The sequence below is a fragment of the Mesoplodon bidens genome, assembly GCF_964165515.1.
Source record: "Mesoplodon bidens genome assembly, chromosome: 6".
NCBI classification, from domain to species: domain Eukaryota; kingdom Metazoa; phylum Chordata; class Mammalia; order Artiodactyla; family Ziphiidae; genus Mesoplodon; species Mesoplodon bidens.
This window is the reverse complement of record NC_138162.1, coordinates 117,064,262-117,088,720: the sequence shown is the minus strand read 5'-3', so window position 1 is coordinate 117,088,720 and position 24,459 is coordinate 117,064,262. Positions and strand designations below refer to the sequence as shown.

General features: G+C 49.6%; 1 protein-coding gene across 3 annotated transcripts in view; it reads right to left on the bottom strand.

Moving 5' to 3' along the window:
- The window catches only part of SH3RF1 (SH3 domain containing ring finger 1), a 179,296-nt gene extending 157,080 nt beyond the window's left edge, over positions 1 to 22,216 (bottom strand). Inside the window, exons 1-2 of one of the 3 annotated variants that reach the window (XM_081237229.1) lie at positions 22,141 to 22,216; positions 20,242 to 20,711 (exon numbers count right to left, since the gene is read on the bottom strand). In XM_081237229.1, coding sequence (XP_081093355.1) covers positions 20,242 to 20,634 — 393 coding nt within the window. In that variant the 5' untranslated portion in view covers positions 20,635 to 20,711; positions 22,141 to 22,216. Of the gene's footprint in view, positions 1 to 20,241; positions 20,712 to 22,091 lie in introns of all 3 variants that reach the window. The other 2 variants (XM_081237227.1, XM_081237228.1) reach the window with 2 other exon arrangements.
- Positions 22,217 to 24,459: the final 2,243 nt, after the last annotated feature.

Sequence of the window (24,459 nt, the reverse complement as noted above, 5' to 3'; positions counted from 1 at the left end):
CATTCTTGCAGGAGGAAACCTACATGGAGAAAAGCGCACAATCCAGTCATAACTAGAGCAATGAGAGTCAAGCCCCAGTTTCTGCAACAAATAACACAGTCAGAAATACAGCAAATGCAGCTGAAAGGAAAGCAAAGTCGCTGTGGTAGGTCCGTAATAAAGACTGTAGTCTTGTAATGGCAGGATATCCTGTAAAACTAATGTGTAATTTACAAATCATTTTTAAAGCTACCAGAAACCAGAGGAAGGGCAATAGCGGAGGATTTACAGAAGACCACCTTCGATCCTTCCTCCCATAAAACTGAATCTACGGAAGAGAAAAGCGCTCCTGTTAGCTTTTAATGAAAAGGCAGGGAAAGCATCTCTGGTTCATTCTCCTGTGCAAACACCAACTGCTTACGTGGAAAAGAAAAACAGTTTTGTCAAGGGTGTCACATCCGTTGTAGCTGCACTAGTTGAAGACCTGGCGGGTATTAGGGGACTTCACGAGCCAGGGGGCCCCTCCCCTGGCCCCTCCCCCTGGCCTGCAGCTCTCTTTCATGCTAAGGGTAAGTCGTCAGGCAAGGTGCTACTTATTCAAGTTCTACTCTGAAACTCGTATCATTTCATTGTGTGCAGAACAGGACTCAGCTATAGTTTACTCCAAATTGGAGCATGAGAAAAATACTTCAGAGAGAGCTCAGCCTTCCAAAAACAAGATTTGGTGGGTGGGGGGCGGTAGCAGCTTGAGAACAAAAATGGTCCCCAGCACGTCTCAGTCTTCCCATCTAAGTGTGCTGGGCAGGTGTTACCGCGGAGCTGGGGCGTCTGTGACCCTGCCCTCCTGCAGCCTGTCACTCTGTTCTGCTCCACAGACTCTGACGAGGTCATGCTTAATGGCCAAAAAATCCACCACATGCCTAAAGGAGAAAGTAGAAAAAGATAGGCAGGCCTGAGGGTGTGAGGTCTGTTGAGGCATGCAACTGTTATTTTAAACATAATTAGACTAATTGCCTCGCCATCTCCACCGATGCAACTGCACACGCAATTAATTAGAACTGATTTTAAAAGCCCTGTTTGGAATCTTTTGTTCCCCACTTCCTACAGATCAAATTATCAAGGAACAAATTCAATTTTTCAACTTTTATATTAAGAGAGGCACACATGTGCACTAACTGGGTCTGATCCGCTAATGCAAGTCATTTAACCAGCAATTACTCTACTCTGAAACTAAAAGCCAATTCAAATTTTGAACACTATTATAAAATAATTCCCTGGGAAGTATGACCATCTTGCAAGACTGCTGGTGAAAAACATGAATAATCTCATAGCTCTCCATCTAGAAAGGAAGGTGAAAGAAGACAAAGTTCTGGGACCTCCCTGGTGGCGCAGGGGTTAAGAGTCCACCTGCCAATGCAGAGGACACGGGTTCGAGCCCTGGTCTGGGAAGATCCCACATGCCATGGAGGAACTAAGCCCATGAGCCACAACTACTGAGCCCACGTGCCACAACTACTGAAGCCAGTGCGCCTAGAGCCTGTGCTCTGCAACAAGAGAAGCCACGCAATGAGAAGCCTGAGCACCGCAACGAAGAGTAGACCCCGCTCGCTACAACTAGAGAAAGCCCAAAGCAACAAAGACCCAATGCAGCCAAAAATAAATAAATTAAATAAATAAATAAAAAAGACAAAGTTCCATTTCACAGGAAAATTAAAGTATCAAGAAAGCTGCCTCTTACCACGTGCTTTATTCTCCACAGGTTTTTCTACCCCGAGTCAAACGTAGTTCACTTTAAAAAAGACATTAAGGAAAACACAACAAAGCAGTGAATATAACAAAAAAGAAGCAGACTCAAACATAGAGGCCAAACCAGCGGTTACCAGTGGGAGTGGGGAAGGGCTATGTAGGGGGAGGGGAGGTACAAACTACTGGGTGTAACACGGGCTCAAGGATGTATGTACAACACGGGGAATAGAGCCAATACTCTGTGATTACTATAAATTGAAAGTAACCTTTAAAAATCGTACAAAATATTTTTTTTAATCTAAAAAGAAAAAAAGGACTCCAAGGGCTATTTAACGGAGTCAGGTGCGATGGGCTGGCTGACTGGGAAAACTGGGAAAAGGTGATGACTGAGGACCAAGGCTGAGATACTGGAGCTGGAGACGGGCGGGGAGGGGCACAGGGGCAGGAAGGCGAAACAAGAGTTCGCAAGATGGAAGAGAGAAAAAGCAAGCTTGACGGCTGCGGGAGGCAGGGGTGGTGGGACCAGCTGGGGCTTCCTCCCGCATCGGCATCTGTGAAGGGACCGAACCACGGGAGGGCAGCGTCCACAGCCGTGCCGGAGGTGCGCCCGCCCGGCCGCACTGACCACCAGTGACCAGCTCCGCAGGGCAGGCCTGGAGGTGGGAGCGGTCGCAGCTCACCTGATCTGCGCTGAAGTCTAAGCTCTCGAGGCGGCTGCACTCCGACAAAGGACGGCGATCCACGCGGGGCACAGCCCGGGCTGTCACTGCAGAGGGGCTTCTGCCCATGGGATCTGAGGCCAAGGAGGCTCACGTCCCTGCTGCGGGCTCCGCAGACCCTGCAGCTGACCACGGGAGCGGGAACGGGACAGCAAGCCGGCCACGCACCCAGCAGGGGCCGCGGCCCCCGGATGGGACACCAAGGGTCCCCACGGTGTGACCGGCAGCCGCCTCACAGTAACCTTGGAGAACCGCCCGGAACCGTTCTGGACATCCTCGAAATCTATGTGGAGACGGACCGTGTGCCGATACGTGGGAGTGAGAAGTACAAAGACCCGTGCCCCTGCTGGGAGCCCCCGGGCAGCGACGGGAAAAATGGATTTCCAGCAGGCGGTGACCTCCCGGGCGGTGAGCCCGAGGAAGCACATGGGGTCTGGTGTGGTCCCTGGTGACACACAAGGGACCACAGGGGCTGCCCCGGTGAGTCCTGCATGTAACAAACACAGCCGCGACCAGATTCTGAACAGGAAAGTGGCTCCTGACAGGAACCGACAGGAACCAACCCCCCATTCAGCTGGGGTATTTTGGAAAGGGAAGTACAGGCTATCTTAGAACGGATTTGCATCCCCACTGCAGCACCGGAGGGATGTGCTGGAGTCACGACACAGCCGAGATGACTAGGTGTCTCCACCCACTCCTTAAACAGCTGTAGGTACAGAAAACAATGTCACTCCTCCTCCCAAGAGTATGTGAAGCACAGGATTTGCAGAAATATATGAAAAAAACCATGTTCCTCTCTGAGCTCTCATTATTCCGGAAGCTTCAGCAGGAGTGCTGAAGCGCCCTGTCAGTGATACAGGGTGCGTGTTCACTTCCAAAAGCTAAAAGCAGAGGCGCCGCTCTAGTCTGAAATCACGTTGCTCACCTCTTGGGTTGAACAAAAGGGCTCACAGCAAGATTATTTTTTAAACCATTCCGCATTTATCCTCATAAAACAGAACAATACAAAATGAATGGCCAAGTAAGCAAACATGACACTTTAAAGGACTCGTCTATAAAAGTTCTCAGCTCCAACTTAAAACATCTGAATGATTCACGATCATTTTCCCATTTGCCACATTTTTTCTGCATGACGTTTGCAGAGTAGTGGAGACCAACATACTTCAAGTAAAACTCATTCACCAATTTCTTAATTTAACAAATTCTTTACCGAGGGCCTATTATGTGCCAGGCAGCATTCTAGCTGCCGAGGATACAGACAGAAATAAAATGAATCAAAGCCCTGGCCCTCACAGAGCTTACTATCTATTTAAGGAAAAGAACAAACAAGTAACTAATCCATGATTTTAAACGGACCTAAGTGCCCCAAAGAAAAACTAAGCAGGGCAAGGCCAACAGAGTGACAGGACGAGGGCGAGGGGCTTCTGGGGATACGGTGGTCAGAGAGGACCTTCTGAGGAAGACAGGAAACTGAAGAAAGGGACCGGGCCACGCTGAGATGCAGGTGAAGGCAGCCCTGCCCTCCAGGGAGGGCAAAGAGCAGGTGACAAGGCCCCAGGCCTTGGTGATTTAATAAACGGCAAGAAAGCTTGCGTGGCTGGAGCGAAACACGTAAGCGGCAAAGACAAGGTGGAGGGGAGGGCGGGGTTCAGGTATGCGGCTTCCGTGTAACCATCCTGCAGTTTTGAACAACAGGCGTCACGTCACGCTGACGGAAACACCAGGGACCCCAGGGGACACGGCGGGGCAGGAGGACGAGATAGGAGGGGATTTCAACAGTTAGAGCTTAATCTGACGCTCTAAACGCTTTCACCCTCAGATCTTGCAGGGGGTGGTGACCCACTTCTTAAATTCACCTCTTTCTAAAGAAACAAGACATGGAGATGTATTAGCACACATGCCTCAGCGACTTTATTAGTCTGAGAAACTGACAACTATTGTTTCAAATAGTCTCAGCGGAGCAGCCTTAAAATCAAGCCCAAAACACAACGACCAGTGATGGTTGTGAAAGTCATGTAGGAGTGAATAGCTCTTTTGTCCTTAAACAGGCTGTTTGAAAAACAGAAGCACACTGTCTTTTATTGTCCATTCATGGTTCACATAGCCCCTGGGGTTGGCTTTCGGCCTTCAAAAGCCTTTAATGGACAGGTACACGTAAGCCTTGCTCTGTGGACTGAGAGAGCTGGAAGGCGTGGGGAGGGCCCACGGCTCCACTGCGTGCGTGAAAGGAGAGGGGTATCAGGTACACAGGGTGACCTCACCTGTAAGGTATGCGCCAGGGACTCAGAACAAAGGTGGCTTCCTTCCTTCATGAGGAAACACAATCTGTCCAGAAAACTGCTTCATTGCCCTTGAATGATTTAGGGCTGCACAGTCTACCAGAAACAGCTCCAGGCTTTAACCTGTTTATTTTATTAACAAAACTGGGTGCTACATCATTCTTTGTTCAAACCTTAAAGGAAAGCCCAGCATATTCATTAATCAAAACTACATATTATTGTTCAGTCACGTTTGATTATGTGTTTGTGCCAGGTAAGTGTATTTATCAGTCAGAGACTGTAATAGACACACTGTATGTCTCCAGGGTCAGGACTCTGGTTTCCTGTCCATGTGAAACGTGGAAGGAAGGCAATTAAGCTGACGTTTTAGGTCGTACTTAGTATATAAAAGGAAGGCCTGCGTTTTCACATTTGAGGGCATGTTGAGTTTTCCAGCGTATGAAATGTTACCACTTCTCCCTTTCTCAGACAGGGATATCGATGCAAAACAAGTTCTTTGAGCACAGAACGCGTTCAGTCATGGCTCGCCCAGATGCAACCAACAGAACACCAAGTCGCTGAAGTATTACTTCACTCTCTCAAGATCACAAAACATCTTGCTACATATTTCTCCCCCAAGGTCAGGTAGTCAAAGAATTTACTCTCTTGAATCCCACACACATTACTGCATAGGATCAGCTCTTAAAGTGATATCAGACCGTTTAAAATTGATTTTGCCATCGAACTACGATTGCTACTATTTTCATCCTAAAGTTACTGATAGATAGTTGTGATCTAACTTCTCCCAGCTTTGCAGATTGCCTTATGAGGACACAGCTGCCAATAACTGGCAATGCTGCATACTTGTCAGATAACACTCAATTGACTAGAAAAATTGATACTAAGTATCAAACTGAAAATCAATCTTGGCCTCAATGTGCCTTTCATTCATCTATTCTACCTTTTGGTTTAAGTTACCAATGTGTCTGGTAACTTCCAAGAAATGCTGACCTTTCAATCCAGCAACAGAAAAAAAAATGTGTCCTGAACGAGCAAAACACAACCTGTTTTCATACCTTCTGAAACTCCACCATTTATACGTAAGGCATGTTGAATAGATCCACCCTGGCCAACACCCCCCAGTTACAGCAGGGCTGCAGCTAAACAGAGATAAGACACCAGCCAGCTGTTAATGCCAGGACTCCCTGCCCAGACCCTGACCTGATGCCACTATTGGAAGGAGGAAAAAGCGGCCAGCAGAGGGGTGAGAAATGTACATATCAGGTTAATGTGAAAAATAAACGTGCCTCTCCGTCCAGGAAGTAAAGAAAGCTAGGCTCACACAGAAGAAACTTAAATAAACCCAGCAACACACGCGCATCTGCATAATACACATGGAGGTAACACCACGCTCCTCTGACAGAAAACTCCCCGCGTACAGCACGCCTAGAATCCGCAGTGCGAGGCATGTCTAAGGGGACCAAGCCTATCGGATGGGCTGGCTGTCCCTCAAGATGGACCGCTCCCTGAACTGTAACGACATGCTGGGTCGACGTAGTGCTGCTGACTTGTGAGCATCACACAGCTCAGTCTCCTGACAGACGCAACAGCAACTCAAGATACTTCCACGCATTACAGTTAAATATGTGACCCACGAACAACCACCGGGTGCATCGCTGCAGGCATCTGAACCAGAGCTGGCTTAGGATTCGAGACCTGGAAAGTGTCCCTTGGGGCTACTTTATTCTTCCAACTGCCCCTTTCTGTCCCCTTTCTGCTTCAGTTTCAGGAATTTTAATTTACTTTTGACCGTGCATGATGCCTCTTGTGGGATTTAGGGTGTGGAGGTGCCATTCATCGCCACCCACATCACCACCTGTGCTTTCTGCCACCCGCACGACTGCCGACCACAGGAATTACTCAGTATCTCGATCACCTGCACCAAAACCGAGGCCTTGATTACAGGTAACATTTTCACTCCAAAAGCAGACTTGCAAGCAGAGCAATCAGAAGGTGTTTGGTACTTCAGCATGTGCTGTTAGGAAGCTGGACAGCCACATGTAACTCAATGAAGCTAGAACACTCCCTCACACCATGCGCAAAAATAAACTCAAAATGGCTTAAAGATTTAAACAGAAAACTAGATACCATGAAACTCCTAGAAGACAACATAGGCAAAACATTCTCTGACATAAATCATACCAATGTTTTCCTAGGTCAGCCTCCAAAGGCAATAGAAATAAAAGCAAAAATAAACAAATGGGGCCTCACCAAATTTATAAGCTTTTGCACAGCAAAGGAAACCATAAGCAAAAGAAAAAGACAACTCTATGGACTGGGAGAAAATATTTGCAAATGATGCGACCCACAAGGGCTGAATTTCCAAAATATACAAACAGCTTATACAATTCAATAACAAAAAAACAAACAAACAATCCAATCGAAAAATGGGCAGAGGACCTAAATAGACATTTCTCCAAAGAAGACATACAGATGGCCAAAAGGCACATGAAAAGATGCTCAACATCGATAATTATTGGAGAAATGCAAGTCAAAACCTCAATGAGGTGTCACCTCACACCAGTCAAAACTACAGTGAGGGGCTTCCCTGGTGGCGCAGTGGTTGAGAGTCCGCCTGCCAGTGCAGGGGACACAGGTTTGTGCCCCGGTCCGGGAGGATCCCACGTGCCGCGGAGCAGCTGGGCCCGTGAGCCATGGCCGCTGAGCCTGCGCGTCCGGAGCCTGTGCTCCGCAACGGGAGAGGCCACAGCAGTGAGAGGCCCGCAAACCGCAAAAAAAAAAAAAGGCTACAAATAACAAATGCTGGAGAGGGTGTGGAGAAAAGGGAACCCTCCTACAATGTTGGTGGGAATGTAAACTGGTGCAGCCACTATGGAGAACAGTATGGAGGTTCCTCAAAAAACTAAAAATAGAGTTGCCATATGACCCAGCAATCCCACTCTTGGGTATATACCCAGATAAAACTATAATTCTAAAAGATACATGTACCCCTATGTTCACAGCAGCACTATTTACAATAGCCAAGATGGAAGCAACCTAAGTATCCATTCACAGATGAATGGATAAAGATGTGGTCCATATTGTGGAATATTACTCAGCCATAAAAAAAGAATGAAATGCCATTTGCAGCAACATGGATGGACCTAGAGATTACCATACTAATCAAAGTCAGAAAAAGACAAATACCGTACGATATCACTTATATGTGGAATCCAAAATACAACACAAATGAACCTATCTACAAAACAGAAACAGACTCACAGACATAGAGAACAGACTTGTGGATGCCAAGGGGGAGGGATGGTGGGGGAGGGATGGACTGGGAGTGTGTGATTAGCAGATGTAAACTATGATATACAAGATGGATAAACAACAGGGTCCTACTGCAGAGCACAGGGAACTCTATCCAATATCCTGTGATAAACCATAATGGAAAAGAATATGAAAAAGAATGTATATATGTATAACTAAATCACTCTGCTGTGCAGCAGAAATTAACACAACATTATAAATCAACTATACTTCACTAAAATTAAAAAAAAAATACAGAAGGTGTTTGGTAAAGATCAACACCATCATTGGTAGCTAATTCCTATTAGATCCACTTCCCTTTCCTCTGTGTCAGAGTGACAATGTGTCGGGGGTGGGAGATAACAGATCACGTATTTTAACTTTCATAAGACTTTTGATTCAATTCAGCAGAACATTCTTTCTAATAAACTAGGAAAACATGATTTCTAGACCACCATGGTGGGGGTCACGCAAACGTTGTGAGGGCCACCTTCCAGAGAGGATCCGATGACAGTGAAGCTTCCCCAACCTCTGGTAACACCTTCATAGCTGTCTTAGACCATAGAGAATGAACACAATTCAGGGCACCAGAAGGATACGTGTGGTGAGGTCCCTCTCTTGTGAAGACAAAAGGGTCGGTCCCAGTGGACCTGGGGTTCTGGAATCTGAGCTGTCAAGCCCATCAAGATGTAGTTCCTGAAATGAACACCCACTACGTTTTCAACTGTAAAGGACAGAAAAGAGACACAAAACACAAGATTCCCGCACTCAAGTAACGTACAACTTGGTACAGAAGACAAAGCTAAAAAAAAACCATCATGAATTAGAGAACAAATACCAGATGAGAGCAGAGAATCCTCAAAATAAATGGAATAAACAAGTTAAGTAAGTGTTTAAGATCAAGGGTCCACATATGATAATTCTCTATTACAGAATCAGCATTTGGGATGGACAGGTTTCAGTTCCCATGGATGGTTACTGACTCTACCGTGAGGATTACAGAAACAAGAGGTGGTTTAATTAGGAAGGAACTCAAAACTAAGGGCTCAGATAAGAGATGGGAGAAAACCAAACTTTCAGGAAGAGAAAATCTGAGGGTCCAGGCGAAGCATGAATCAGCAACGCAGCGAGTTATTTTTAAAGATATACAAGGAGCACTGCACTCAGGAGGGTCACGTGACAGTCCTTCCACAGCGCGAGGCTCTATTCTACCCAGAACTTCTTGACCAGGCTCAGGGCTCCTCTGGACCGGAACCGAAGCACGAGGAGAAGCTGGCGGGCATCCAAAGGAGAGCGACTAAAACGATCAAAACATTAGGAAACAGGTCCTAAGAAGACACGTAAAGGAAGTGCAGTGTTTAGGCCACATAAGGGTGGTCAGGGTCGGCACAGGGAGCCCCTCCTTCCCATTAGGGACAGGACGAGAGTAATGGGATTAAACTGCAGGGACAGGGATTTGTATTTGATACAAAAAAAAAAAAAGAACTTCCTGGCTACGAAGACTGTGCGGCTCTGGAGTACGTTGTCAACAAGGTTTGAAACGTCCTTTTCCAGAGACTTTAAAATACAGTAGATGATCATCTGCATAAAATGTTCACTCAGTGTCCTTTCTTACCCTACAAAGGCAGGAAGTGAATATTTTAACTATAAATAGAAGCTCCATTTAAAAAAAAAAAATCCAGACTTATTAAAAGTGGAAGCATTGCAAGGCTCTTCACTGTTGCTGCATTTTCAAAATTCATCAGAAAGTTACCAGCTACATAAATGTACTTATTTAGCCAGAGATGGGCCTAGTCACATAAAAAAGTGATCAGCTGCTCTAGGTAGGAGATAGAAAAAGAACCAAAACATGGATAAACCAACCAGAGTGTCTATCTAAAAACATCACGGGGGTGCTCTGGAAGGAGGGGAGGGCAAGGGTGAGAGGGGTAAACAAAACTCGGCCACAAGGAATAAAACACACACACATTCTACATCCAGCATCCATTAAAGGACCCTTGTGAGGGCACTGGAATCTTTCCTAACACCAATTTTTAAAAATTAGAACCAAACTACAAAGCACACTTAGTCTTTCTTACAGAAGTCTTAGGAATCTAAGACTTTTCAAAACTATGCCAAAGAACAAAGTCAAAAGATAAGTATTTTAAATTATTTCAGCTATTATTTTCCCTACATCATCAAAAAGAGAGATAGGGAGGGAGGGAGGGAGAGGAAACAGTCACGGCTGGCCAGCACATAAGGAATTCCACGGCCGCTGGGGCCACAGAAGCAGGAGGAGAGACACGAGGGCCCCAGCTCCTTGCACAGCCCAGGCCCAGGGTCACACCCAGCCGGTGCAGAACCTGGACGAAACCAGATTTGGCATCATCCGCAGTCACTAACTCATGAACAGCTTGTGAACCTAAAGTTTAAGCTGCCTGTTTAAAACAGAACAAAATGCTCGATGACGTGTACATTACAAATGTCGGTTGGTTAAATCACCAGACTCCACCAGCCTGCATGCACGCGCGTGCACACGCGCACACAGGGCTGACTGCACCACGTAACTGACACAGGGCACTCCAAGCTCTCACTTCTGGAGAGAGGACCGGCAGCTGAGCGTCGCAGGTCCCGGGCACTGGAGGGCGGACCCTCACGGCTCCACGAGTGACGCCGGGCTGAGGAAGGTGCCGAGCCAGAGCGGGAGCAGACGGGCCTCTGCCCGGGGCCACACCCCGGCCTGTGCTGTCCCGTGGCCTGCGCTCCAGCGCTCAGAAAGGAGCGTTCGGGGCTTCCCTGGTGGCGCAGTGGTCGAGAGGCCGCCTGCGATGCAGGGGACACGGGTTCGTGCCCCGGTCCGGGAAGATCCCACATGCCACGGAGCGGCTGGGCCCGTGAGCCATGGCCGCTGAGCCTGCGCGTCCGGAGCCTGTGCTCCGCAACGGGAGAGGCCACAGCAGTGAGAGGCCCGCGTACCGCAAAAAAAAAAAAAAAAGAAAGGAGTGTTTGTTCAGAGGAAGACTCAGCTCCCAAGTCCCCCCTGACCCGTCTGAAGGAGCCTCTGTTTTCTGGAACATCTCCCCACCCCGGACGAAGCCCCCGCTGCCCCAGACGGTCCCTGATGCCTCCCGTGGACTCTGAAAACTATCAACAGCATCCCTCCCCACTCCCACCCCACGTGTCCCTGCGTGCAGGATCCAGTCCACAGTCGCTGCCCTCCTGCGCCCAGGCCTGTGCGACCCCAGAGAAGCTCAGCCGCTTCCCACCCGCATTCAGCATAAATACGCCGCCCGCCAGCTGCCGGTCAGAGTGGGACAGCACGGCGGTGAGACGGGCTCAGACCCCTCCAAAGGGCAGCACCCCTGGACGTGGGGACACCCCGTCCCCGGCTGTGGGGGGCCTCAGGCAGCGGGATGACACTGCGGGCGGAACAGGGGGAGGTCCTTCCACCCAGGAGGCCCAGCGAGCAAACCAGCCCCAAGTCGGGCTCCTGGCTGCCCCCGCCTTCCTGCTGAAGGCCTGGCCCACCCTACCGTCCATCTGAAGGTCCCTGTGGCAGGCAGGGCCTCCAGGGGACACCGAGGAGATGCCGGTGTCCCAGCGTGACTCAGAGGCACATCGCACGTCACCGCACCCAGATGATACCCAGACGCCAGCCTCAGTCTGTTCTAAACGCTCACGGCCGGAGCTGGCCTTGGCTTGGGCAATCGTGCCAAAATGTTCAGGGCCGCACAGGAACTCAGATACAGAAATCCCTCGTTTTAGAGATGGGGAAACGCCTGCCTATGGAACAGAAATCACTGGCTGCAAGTCACCAGGCCAGGACTAACACCACGGCTCCATCACTTCACCACCGCGCAAGGGGTCCTCAAGTCACACTTCCTACATTCTCGCACCTCGTTCAGCGAGACCAGAGCTTTTGGTGCCACAGCTGGGCTTTCTTGGGCTTTGTAAATGTTTCACACTGTCACCTGATGACGACCTTCAACTAACACTTTGGTTTCAACAAAATCAGTACCTTTGTATGACAAGAGTTTGGGGTTTCCGTATCTTCTAATATTTTGGACTTGTCATAAAAATAAGTAGAAAAATGAAAATGCTAATAGTATTACGTACTATGAAATACGTAATACGGAACGAAAGTAATTAGACTATCCAAAAGTGGCAAACATATTTAGCCTGAAAGACTTAAGCACTTCAATTGTGCTCAGCTGCGGGGGAGAAAAGGTTAAAAACATATGAAATGCCGGAAATAACATATCAAAGAGTGTGTTTAAAAGACAAACTCAACCATGGGAGAAAAAAACTGAGACTTCCGCTAACTAAACGTCACTTCAAATGAGCTGAGCAAATAAAAATTTAAGGTCTGAGGTTTCATTTATTACATACATTGTTTAATCTATGTGTTTAACATGTTAAAGAACTTTAAAAGTTGTTTAAAGATATGTGTTTAAAAACCAAGCAGTTATATAATGAAGAGCGTTAGAATACTTTGAGCTCTGCAGGAATTTAATCCCCTCGTAAGAAATCTAACGTTCACCCTTTCATCCTTGGTGTCCAAACACCCTTCCAGGAAACTTACACCGATGCCAGGGCTGCTGGCACCCACAATGAGGTTCTGCTCCGTCGCTGCTGGATTATTTGTGGGTACGGCGGGGGGGTCCTTCACATGAATTACACCCAGGGATGGAGCCCCTACAGCAAACCGCATTTCATCCTGGGCAGTTCTCACTACATTTTAAAATACTGAAAATTCACCCCTGTTCATTCATTGCTGAATTATGAACAGTGAACATACAGTGTTTCGAAAGGATTTCTGTCCTTGGAAAAAATACTTGGAGGAATTTTTACTTCCTTAGGCTAAGAGAAGAAAGTTCAAACTTGACGGGCCTTGCCTTTCTGCACTATGTTTACAGCAACGTAATGCACTTGCACAGCCTGCTTACTGCTGCTTTCTTCCATGTTCCACAAGACAAATCATCTACGACGTCACGGCTACCGCCAACCACGTGGACCAACACCTCCATCCGCTTCCCCACTACCTGGAGGAGCCCACTCACAGGCCGTCCTTGAAGCAGCTGTGTCTGCAGCTGCATGTCTGCCTGCCTTCAAGAGGCCAGCACTCCATCCCCCGGACGGGGCGCGGGCTCGGCCAAGGGCAGGCACGGCGGGGCCGCGCACAGCTTCTCTCTTCAGCGTCACTGCGCTCAGAAATCTCTGAAGTTTAGAAAAAAGTGAGGAGATACACGCAGTCTTTATGACAAAAGCTCGGGAGGATGAAGCCTGAGTTCCACAGTGAGGGTGCCTCAGCAGCAAGGCTGCTTCGAGTGTAAGGTGTCTACCCCAGGACGTTGTGCTGCTGCGGAGAGCCCGCCTGACCCACGCCAGAGCGGCACCCGAGTCCTCGCCATCCTGGGCGCGGCGTGCAGTGGCTCCACCAGGGGCGCACGGGACCCCCGATACGGTGCACCCCACGCCCGCCCGGCTGTAGGGGAGATGGGGACGCAGACACATGGGCAGAAGGCCCTGTGAAGAGGAGACGGAGACGGGAGGGGTGCGTCCACAAGCCGAGGACAGCGGGGTGTGCCGGGAGCCCCCAGAAGCCAGCGGAGGCCAGAGCTCTGCCGACACCTGGATTTCAGACTCTGGACCCAGAACTTCTGTTGTTCTCAAGCACCGGGGGTGCTTCATTACAGCGGCCACAGGAAACTAATACACATTCAACAAACCTCTCCTGAGTGTGTCCTATGAGCCAGGCGCCACGAAGGTGCTCAAGAGTCACAGGTGAACCAAACTCAGCGATCCTGGCCCCGGGCCCCGCGTGGAGCTTCGGGCCCTCTGGTTCTGCGTTCCTGTGAAGAAACGGAGCCCAGGGCCTCCCTGGTGGCACAGTGGTTGGGAGTCCGCCTGCCAATGCAGGGGACACGGGTTCGTGCCCCGGTCCGGGAAGATCCCACGTGCCGCGGAGCGGCTGGGCCCGTGAGCCATGGCCGCTGAGCCTGCGCGACCGGAGCCTGTGCTCTGCAACGGGAGAGGCCACAACAGTGAAGAGGCCCGCGTACCGCAAAAACAAACAAACAAAAAAAAGACACGGGCCCAGAGCGGCCGAGCAGCGGCCAACACAACCCGGACCTCCACACCTCCCGGTGTGCCAGCCACACCAGGGAAGGGCTGGGCCCACCTACCTCCATGGCACGGGGCCGCCTGCCCCTTTTTATCAGAACAAAACAGGCACCGGGGATGGTGAGGTGAAAGGAGCCCCGCCAGTTACACTGAGGAAAGCTTCCAGGGCCGCAGCAGCGCGAGGATGAGGGGGACACGGTTAAGGGGGCGAAGCGGGGAGCAGACAGGCCTGGGGTGGTGGCCGGCTCCATCCTGAGAGCGGGGGGCCTTGCACGAGTTTCTAGGCCTCTCCAGCCACGCTTCCCTCGTCCATAAAATGAGGATACCTTCCTGACCAGCGATGAGAGCAGACGGGAAGCTCTGAGAGAGACGCCATTTCAGAGGAAAGCTCAAATTGCAGCATAGCATGTACAACACGATCCTATTTCTATTCAGTTTTTTCCTGGGGGGGGGGGACACACAAAATACCCTCTGCACAGTGGTCACCTCTGGAGATTAGGGACAGACAGATTACAAGCCCTGATTTTCCCCTTTACATACTTCTCTACCACAAATTTCTTACTATGAGCACATATTACCTTTAATTTTTTAAACAGAGAGAAAAACAGTATACAGTCATTTAAAAAGCACGGAGCATGATAATTCAGTGAGTTGTACACTCACAATTCGTGCACTCTTCCATATAGTATACCTCAATAAATAGGTGTTTTCTTTTTAATGAGGTAGGTGTATGTGCTCAGCTGTGACAAGATTTCCCAGATATATTCTAGTCATCAGATATGCAGAGTACGGAATCCCACTTATGTCAAGAATCAAAACAACCAGATGCATATACATATAAACACATAAGAAGAGATACAGAAGGACACACATTATACTTCCAAAGTGGTGAACTTTTTTATAGCCAGAATGTTTTTAGGAACTCATTTTGCAATTTACATTTTGAACATTTTTTAAATAACAATACTCCTTAGCTGCAGAGGGTTGTCTGAGATTTACACGGTAACAGTCACACGATACAAATGTGATACAAAGAAGACTCATTCAGCATTCCCGGGTTGTACACAGGCTCCCTGCCCATCCCAGCCCTGAGCCTCGACACAGGCCCGACTCAGGAACAAGGGGGCAGTCAGGGTTGAGGTGGACAGGAGGACCGAGTAGGGGTCAAGGATGACACGATGAACAAATAAGAAGAGGTCAAGAATGTCTGCAACACAGTGTTTGGCAAAAACAAACACCTTTTTCTATTTAGACTTGGCCACTGGGAAACATCAAAACCTCTCCCTCGGTCCAAACCACTACCTGGAAGTCGTGCTTCTTAGGTCCAGGAGGGGTGGTCCCCACTGTGCCCTGACAGCCACCCCCTGGCCAGGGGGAGCAGGTCCTGCCCACTTTCGCCCACCTCCTCCACGACCGTCATCACAGGCACGATCCTGTATCTCACCGCACAGTTCGGGGCCTCACCACCTGCTGTCTTGCTTGCAGTTTCTTGCGTGCTCGGCCTCCGCTAAACGCGCACTCTCCCCAACGCGCGCGCTCTCGACCGCGGCCCCGCCCCACGGCATCACCCCCTCCCCCCTTCCCCCTCCCCCCTCCCCTTTCCCCATCTCCTTCCCCCTTCCCCCCCCCTCCCGCTCCTGGACCCCGCCAGTCCAGCCGGCCAGGCTCCACCAGCGGGGCTGGCAGGGACTGGAGGTCCACTCGAGGTGACTCAGCATCCAAGGGCGCAGAGGCCTGAGCCCACCCTCCCACAGGCCTGTAGGACCAGCCCCGCCGGTGCGCAGGGGACAGAGGGGACGGAGGCCACGCGGGGCTGACCCGCAGGAGCCCATCCACGGGCGGCACTGGGGCTGCACAGGCCGGCCGGCTGAACAACAGGCATTTATCTCATCATTCTGGAGGCTGCAGCCTGAGACCGAGGTGTCGGCGGGGCTGGCTGCCCCCGAGGCCTCTCTCCTCGGCGTGCAGAGGGCCAGCCGTGTTCCCGCAGCGTCTCCCCTCTCCCCGGCTCTGCGCCCTGATCTCCTTAGGAGGACGCCAGGCTGTGGATTAGGACCCACCCGCGTAAGCTGCCTTCACCTTAAGCACCTCTTCGAAGGTGCCACCCCTGAGCGCAGCCTCACAGTGAAGACCTGGGGGACAGGACTTCAACTATGAGCCTGGGGGGACATGTTTCAGCCCCTAACAGTCAGCTGCAGGGAGAGAGGGAGCGGGCACTATGGAGAAAGGAAAGCAGCAGGGAGGAGAGCTCCCCGGTGCCCCTTTTCTTTCCCCCTCTCCCAGGCCTCTGAGGCACGCTCCAACCATTTCTGTCCTGGGCCTGACGGCCATCTCAGTCCCAAGAACCCTTCCTTCTGGCCCCAAGGGCAGGGCACTGACCAGGACGGCCGCGCGGTCCTGGGTGGCTCCCGGCCCAGCGCTGCACCAGAGGCCTCGTCTTGGGTCACTAGCCCGTCCCCCGCTCTGTTCTCACGCACGGCCCTCGCTTCCTCCTGGGAGCTCCGCTTCATCCGGCCGTGGGTCAGGACCTCTGGAATACTCCGTCCCTCTTCCCGCCAACCCCTCTCAACTAATTAATACCATTGCACCCTTAAGACCTCAGTTCAAATGCCTCGGCCTGAAGAAGCTTTTGAAGACACACAGACAGACACACACGCACACATGTGCGCGCACACACACGCACTGAACCAGGCCCTCGCCTGTCATCTCCCCAGCTCCCAGCCTAACACTTAGCACCTGTAATGACCTACCTGCACTGTTATCATGCTATTACAGGTGTGTCTCTCCCACCAGACACACAGGTTCATAAGCAGAATCCGCGTCTGCTTTGTCCAGTACTACCTATCCAGCAGCTAGGGCAGTGCCTGGTACCTAGTAAGTGCTTGATAAATATTTGCTAGATAAAGGAAAGAATACAAGTGCAAGTTAGTGTAAATCAGGGGCCGTGTGATCAGTGCTGGCTGAATATGCTCACTCTGAGGGAGCGGCAGGGTGAAATCATTAAGTATCAGCACCTAGACAGACAGATACACGTACAGGTATTAGACCTGGAACCAGTGGAGCCACAGCTAGAAAGCAGAAATTTATTCCATTAGGTCACAATTCTATAGGGATTAATCAAACATGTCCACATCGAACTCTGTACATACTTATATATATAAAATCCACCTTCTGTAGGTATTTTTCAGCCCATGGAAGCAAGTGTCTGCAGCCACCCGCCCCCTGCACCTCGTCCCACTGGTCCACTTTGGCACCAAACCAGCAGGGATTCTTTACTTGGAGTAAGAGCTGGTGGTTTCCAGGGGTGACGCCGACCCAACACTCTTCCATTTGCTCCTTCATATGAGGCAGGAAACACTAAAATTCTGGGAACAAGATGTGTGTCACACGTTGCAAATGTTCGTATCTGCTGATAACACCCAGTCTCCCTGAGGTACACGCATGAGGAAGCCACATGGCCACGATCTAACGGAACGTGGAACATAACCAATAACCGAACAGCAACCCACGTGGTACCAGCACTGGCTTCTACCACACGTGGGAACAGGCTCTCACACCCCGGGGGCGAGTCAGAACAGCTGAGGATCTAGGATTTATGATGTCATTCACCCAGGGGACACCCCAGGGGCTGGCTGACAACTCCACGGGTCTCACTTTTAAAAGAAGCATTTTCTAGTTTGGGATTCGCAGATGCAAACTATTATATATAGAATGGATAAAGAACAAGGTCCTACTGTAGAGCACAGGGAACTATATTCAATATCCTGTGATAAACCATAATGGAAAAGAATCTGAAAAAGAATGTATATATATATATATATATATATGTATAACTGAATCACTTTGCTGTACACCTGAAACTAACACAACATTGTAAATCAACCATACTTCGATAAAATAAATAATTTTTTAAAATAAAATAAAGTAAAAAATAAAAGGAGCGTTTTCTGAAATGTATATATCTTTCAGGTCCTTGGGCTGTTTGTGTAGCCCTGGTTGTTTTGAATATTTCAAAGTAGAAGGTACCAGTAATTACTGGTAAAAGAAATTATTTTAGACTTGGGGGGAAAAGAAGTGCTTTTGACAGGAATTACAGCATCTGCATTAACCCACATTACCGAATAACTTTGTCTGTTCATTGTCTTGTCCTCCACTCTCTGTGCCCCCCGCCCCCCGAAAGTAACAGACATGATCATCTCCTGCTTTTATTGGCCTCAACGACTTTATCCAAATTATAAGGCTCAAGCTCAATTGAGCTTCTTGGCAAGTAATTTTTCTCATGCCAAAGAAGAAACATAAAGTAAATCAGGAAAATCATATCAGCCAGAAAAATAATACCGACATCATCAAAATCACAGAATAATGTACCTAAGAAACGTGAAGCTCAACTTTGGGAGTTTAGCAGTTCAAATAAATGAACATTCCAACATCACATTGTCAGTTTCCACATCAGAAAGAAAACTTAAAATCCAAAGGACACTGAGCTGAATGCTTGAGTCCTCTTCTTAAATTCCTTTTTATCAGTAATCAAACATTCACCACATTCCTCACAACAGGTAAGGCAATGTGTCAACAACTGAGACACTTCTATTCACAGCCAGAAGCTAGGCCTCTCCAGTCTAATTAACAAGGAAACAAAATCCCTCCAAGGAAGCAAATCTACCCCCTAATTAAGTGAAGCAGACCTAGGTCTGGTGTCTCAGAAACGATGGTTCTGAGGTTGAAATATTCATGAGTCCACAGATACTAATCGTGTAAACTCCATTAAAAGAAGGAAATCTAAGAAAACCCTATAAGCAGACCAATTTCAAAACTAGGGGGCTTCAAATAAGCAAAGAAAACCTCCAGAACCCAAAGTTCTCACTAACATTAAAAAAAAAAAAAAAATTAAATATGACTCAAAAGAAACCTGATAGCCTGGGGATAAAGCTGTTTTCCAGCAATTAAAACACTTTGCGTACTCTACATCTAGTGATGTAAATACATCATTCATAAAAGATAAACTTGAGAAGAAAGGAAAGGAATGGTTCGAAGGTAGTCATTCCCTACAGAATGCTAGGGAATGCTCTCTCCCAGAGAGCCACATCTGTGAATTTACCCTAGTTAATGCCATCCCAAAGGGTTATTCCTACCTCACTGAAAAAAGTCAGTTTTGAGTGTTTACAACGAATATTTGAAAAAAGATTCTCATCCAGATTAACTGTTCTTTAAAAATGGATTCTCTCAGTTTGGCCAATTATCAAGATTGTTTCTTCCGACAAAATTGGAACTGCTTTAATTATCAAATGTCCACAACTACTTTTCAGGTTTACAAAAATGAGAAAAGCATGTATTATTGGGGTGCCATCACGGGCAACATAATTTACATTTCTTCAAAATACCTTACCTTCTAGAAATTTCAGTCGTGGTAACTGCCCAGATATTTAGCCTCACTTCAAATTATTTCAGTCCAAACCCAAAACCCAAAAAAAATCTTTCTGATGGAAACATTTCGTTTTACTCCCTATAAAACCCAACATAAAGCTACATCCTCTGCTGTCTTAGCATAGCTCTCAATGACATTTCGTTGCTACAGCAACAAAACTCTGCTACCTGTGGCCATGATTTGTTAAGAATTCCTCCAACCAGAAAATTCTGTGCTGTGCATTCATAAAACCAACAGAATGGCTCCAAGCCACTTAAAAATTAAAGCTCAATGTCCTACTTGTGATCTACCCACACACATATTTATAACATGTCTACATATATGCACACATACATACATACTCATGGTCCTCTCAACACCATCGAAAAGGTAAAACCACACCAAATTTCCATTTTAAACTCGGCATAAAAAACTTCTGTATTTTAGATTTCATTGAATAATTGCTACTGTTTCCCAAGATTTATCTTAAAACGTAATAGAGGCCCACCATCCGGGAGAGAATTTTAAAAACAAGAAAAATTATTTATAACCAATCTCATTCCAAAAAGAAAAAAAAAAATTCCCAAGGCACAATCTCCTATCTGTTCCAGTAACGTGACTTCTTTAGCCATGAGCTGATTTAGAAGACATCCAAAGACTAAAGAATACACACTGGCCATCACTACCGTCACCCACCGCACCGCCTCTTCAGGCTACTCACCCTCACCGGGGGGCTCCAGGATTGCGCCCGAGGCTGCTGTCCACCCTGGGGGCAAGGTGGATCCTTCGAGCTACAATTGGCCACAGCGCTGCTCTGAGCCCTCGAGGCATTTGTGCAGTCGGTGCCACTGCCCCCCGCAGGGCCGGGTTTCCAAGGCCTCTGCTTGATGCCATCCAGAAGTCTGACCAGCAGGATGTTGCTTGGAAGCTGCTCCACGCCCGCGCCAACCAGAGTCCGGCACTCGGGGCATCTGAGTTCATTGCGGGAACCGACGATGCCCAGCAGACACCGTTTGCAGAACGTGTGCTGACAAGGCAGGACCCTGGCAGAGACGTCGAGCCGCTCCAGACACACGGGACACTCCAGAAGGTCCAGAAGGGCCGACTCATCCATCTTCCTCTAGTTCACCGAGGGAGACGCTCCACGCGACCCTGAGAGTGGCTCATGTAACATCCATGTCAGACGCTGCTCTGGGGGCACCGGGGCAGAGGAAGAAAAGACAGAAAGTATGACCGTCTGGGGGCAAGGTGCAGAGGAGAGCCAGGAACCAAGACGCACACAAAAGTGCTGTTTGCTCTGGAACATGGGGCCTGAACTCCAGCGTCCACAAGTGAAAACAAGATAGGCTTTCTCAGCAATTCAAAATGAATCCGTAAAGATATCTAGTTCAGGGCGCAGAAAGAGCTACCAAGTACCATTCAGGACTCTTGCCATAAACAGGATTTATGAAACGTAATAAGAACATAATTTCTTCGGCTCTCAAAGTGAAATCTGCTGCCTTAGTAAAGTCCTCAACCCACCTGAGAAGGTGAAAGTGGCAAATGAACGTCTCCTCCACCTGAAATTCCTTTTCAATCCCACCAAGTTCCCAGTATTTAAGCCACTCTGGTGGTTAAGAAACCGCGCCTCATGTGATTTCTGTGGCACATGGTCCCAATATTAAATACATATGTTTTTTCTTCGCTGCTCTTAAAAATAGAACTGTTTAATCCTGCCCAACCAAAACGAGACGAAGGTTCACAATTCTAAACAACACACTAAAGATGGGCCTGAAAGCGGCTCAAATATAACAGCACCCATCAGGGCAGCGGCTGCCAAACTCAGAAACGATTTCTGAACGGCCTGTGTTAATCCCATTCAGAAAATCTGGCAAAATTATCACCCAAAGAATTTGAGAATGGAATGCTGGACTGAGAACCGAGGGCTTAATATGAAAATGGGGCCATTCAGGAAAAAAGCGTTCAAACCAGAGCCTACACCGCTCTCCCCTACCCCCAGTTCAGTGTGGACGTGTCCAGGGGAACCGGGTGGCGTTGTGGACGTCGGCAGGAACTGCTGCCCCTGACGGCGGGGCGGGGTCGGACCGCCCCTCTGCTCGCCGCAGGTACTGCGGGCCCGCGTGGACGCCAGTCCAGGTGCCGGGCCGCCGGTGTAGACGCGCCCGCGGCCAGAGGCGGGGGCCGCCCGCGCAGACGCCGGGGCCAGGGGCCGCCCGCGCAGACACGCCGGGGCTGGTGCCCGGAGCCGCCCGCGCAGACACGCCGGGGCTGGTGCCGGGAGCCGCCCGCGTAGACGCTCGCCGGGGCTGGTGTAGGGGGCCGTCCGCCTAGACCCCGGGCCAGGGCCGGCAGGGCCGGGTGGGTCCCCCCGCCGCTGGCCGCCGCCCCGCGCCCACGGGAAGTTTCGGGAGCTCAGGACCGCCCGCAGCCAGCGTCGCCAGGTCCTCCCGCCGTGCGCCCGGGCGCGCGCCGCCGCCGCAGTGACCCGGGCCGGGCCGGGCCGCCCAGCTCCGCTCCAACCCGGCCCCGGGGGCGGGGGCCCGGGGACTCGGGGTCGGGGGCGGGTCCTACCTCCGCGCGGCGCCTTCTTTGTCCGCACGCCCCGCGCTCTCCCGCTCACCGGCCTCAGACGCCGCGGCCGCACCGGGCTCCCCTCGCCGCCTGCGCGCTCCCGCCGCCGCCTGCCGGGCCCGAGGGAGGAGAAGGGGAGGGGCGAGGAGGGAGGGGCAAGGAGGGAGGGGATGGGAGGGGCGAGGAGGGAGGGGGGAAGGAGGGGGAGGGGAGGGGAGGAGCAGGGGAGGAGGAGGAGGGCGGAGAGCAGAGACTGAGGAGGAGGAGGACGAGCGGGGGAGGCCAGCCGCCCGCCTCCCGCGCCCGGGCGCTGCGGGGGTCCAGGGTAGGTCCCGGGGGCACGGGGGAGGGGACCTGAGCGGCCGCCGCCGAGGCTGGGAGGGCGGCCGGGTGGGGACGCGCTGCCCGCAGAGGAGGAGCGGGTGCCACCAGGTACCCCGGACACAGACCCGGGCGCGAGCCTCAGGACCCGGCCCAGGACCCGGAAGGCGGGGTCGACAGGACGCCCGGCCCGGAGGCCCGTCCTACCCGCCCGGGACCCGGGGCCCGTGTGGCCCGAACCAGCCCCGCGGTCTCTGGGGGGCCCCCCGCACACACCTGTAAAGCCAGGCACACACCTGTAAACCCAGGCGTACACGTATAAACCGAAAAGTCCTTTGGAAAAACACGTTGTCCACAGGTTTGGGGGTTTCTTTCTCAGCCTCAGTATAGAGATAAAACAAGTTAAAAATTTGTCATTGATCTCAAAATTGTCATTTTATTCGCATTTGCCATCCACATAACAAAAAGTTTTCCCAAATACCCTCCTCAAAGGTATGCAGAAAATACGGAGAAAGGGTGACAGATACACCTTTTCGAGAAACCAATGGCCGACCTCTAACCAGCCTGACCATTTGAAGGGAGTTGATGATCGTCTAGTCTCCAGCCAGGGCCACAGCGAAACAAGTGCAGACAAATGAGAATCACCTGAGTAAGGAACCGCTGTGACACTCCAGCTGTCTCTCCCTCACTGTGTGCAGTCACCCGCTCAACACTGGAGAGGCGCTCATCTAGTCCTCACTGCAACTCTGTCCACCTTCCCTCTTTAGCTTTGTGCTAATGCATGAATATGTGCACAGCCCTACTGTATGAGTACCAGAAAGGATAGCCCACTTCCCCTCCATTCGAAGTGAGCAAATACATATATAGAGAATGGATAAACAACAAGGTCCTACTGTATAGCGCAAAGAACTATATTCAATATCCTGTGATAAACCAGAATGGAAAAGAATATGAAAAAAGAATATATATGTATAACTGAATCACTGCTGTACAGGAGAATTAACACCACGTTGTAAATCAACTATACTCCAATTTAAAAACATTGATTTAAAAAAAGTGAGCAAATACCCATGCATTTGAGTTGAGAAAGACGAAGGGAGAAATGATCAGAATAGAGCATTTTTAATCCAGTAATCCACCAACAAGTCACTCTGAAAGGGACTGCTTAGCCCATAAACTTCTGCACCTGCAACTGCGCGCCTGAAGGGGAGGCTGATTGGAAGGTCACAGTCAGTAAACAGATAAACATTAAACAGATAAACATTATTATATGCCATTTACACTTATTAAAACCAAAACTCAAATAGGTTCACTCATCACAATAAGCCACGTTGGACCAAGACTCAACCTCATGTCTGGATTCCAAGTCCAGTTTTCTTCCCACCATCCCAAGGACCTCTTTCACAGGTCACCTCAAGCAAACCTGAATGCTCTTTGTCCTCCAAGGGAAAGCTGACAGTTAACCAGGTAATGACTCTGGAGACCAAAGGGACAATTTTACTTTATTTTGGTTGCCTGTTTGTATGTAGAGAAGAGTACACAAGGTCCTGAGTGGAATGGTCCAGCTTTTGAAACTTCAGACCAGAAAAAGCCTAGTCGCGCCCATTATCAAAGACCTGGAGACTGCGTCCAGGGTTCTAGGATGGAGGAAGCTCTGACGAATGTCACCTGGGACATGGCTCAGTTCTTTCAACACCCCCGCTGCTCATTCACTCTATTTTTTAGAATGCAGCTCTTTTATTAGCTTTAATTACTCCAATGGTACAGTGAAGTTTTAGGCAAATTACTTGAACTTCTTGAGCCATCTTTCCTCTGTCAAATGGTGAAAAAAATCATACCTTTCTTAGACTGTTGTTGAGGATTCTATGAGACAGTGCACTGGTTCTTTGTAACCTGTCCATCTCTTTTAAAGGAAGGTATCACCATTATCTTTATCAGCCAAGAATTACCTGGGAAAAGTTATACTGGGCAAAATCCTTTCTTCCCAGGGTCTTTAAAATGTCTTCCACAATACTAATAATTGCAGAATACTGTCGAGAGAATACTA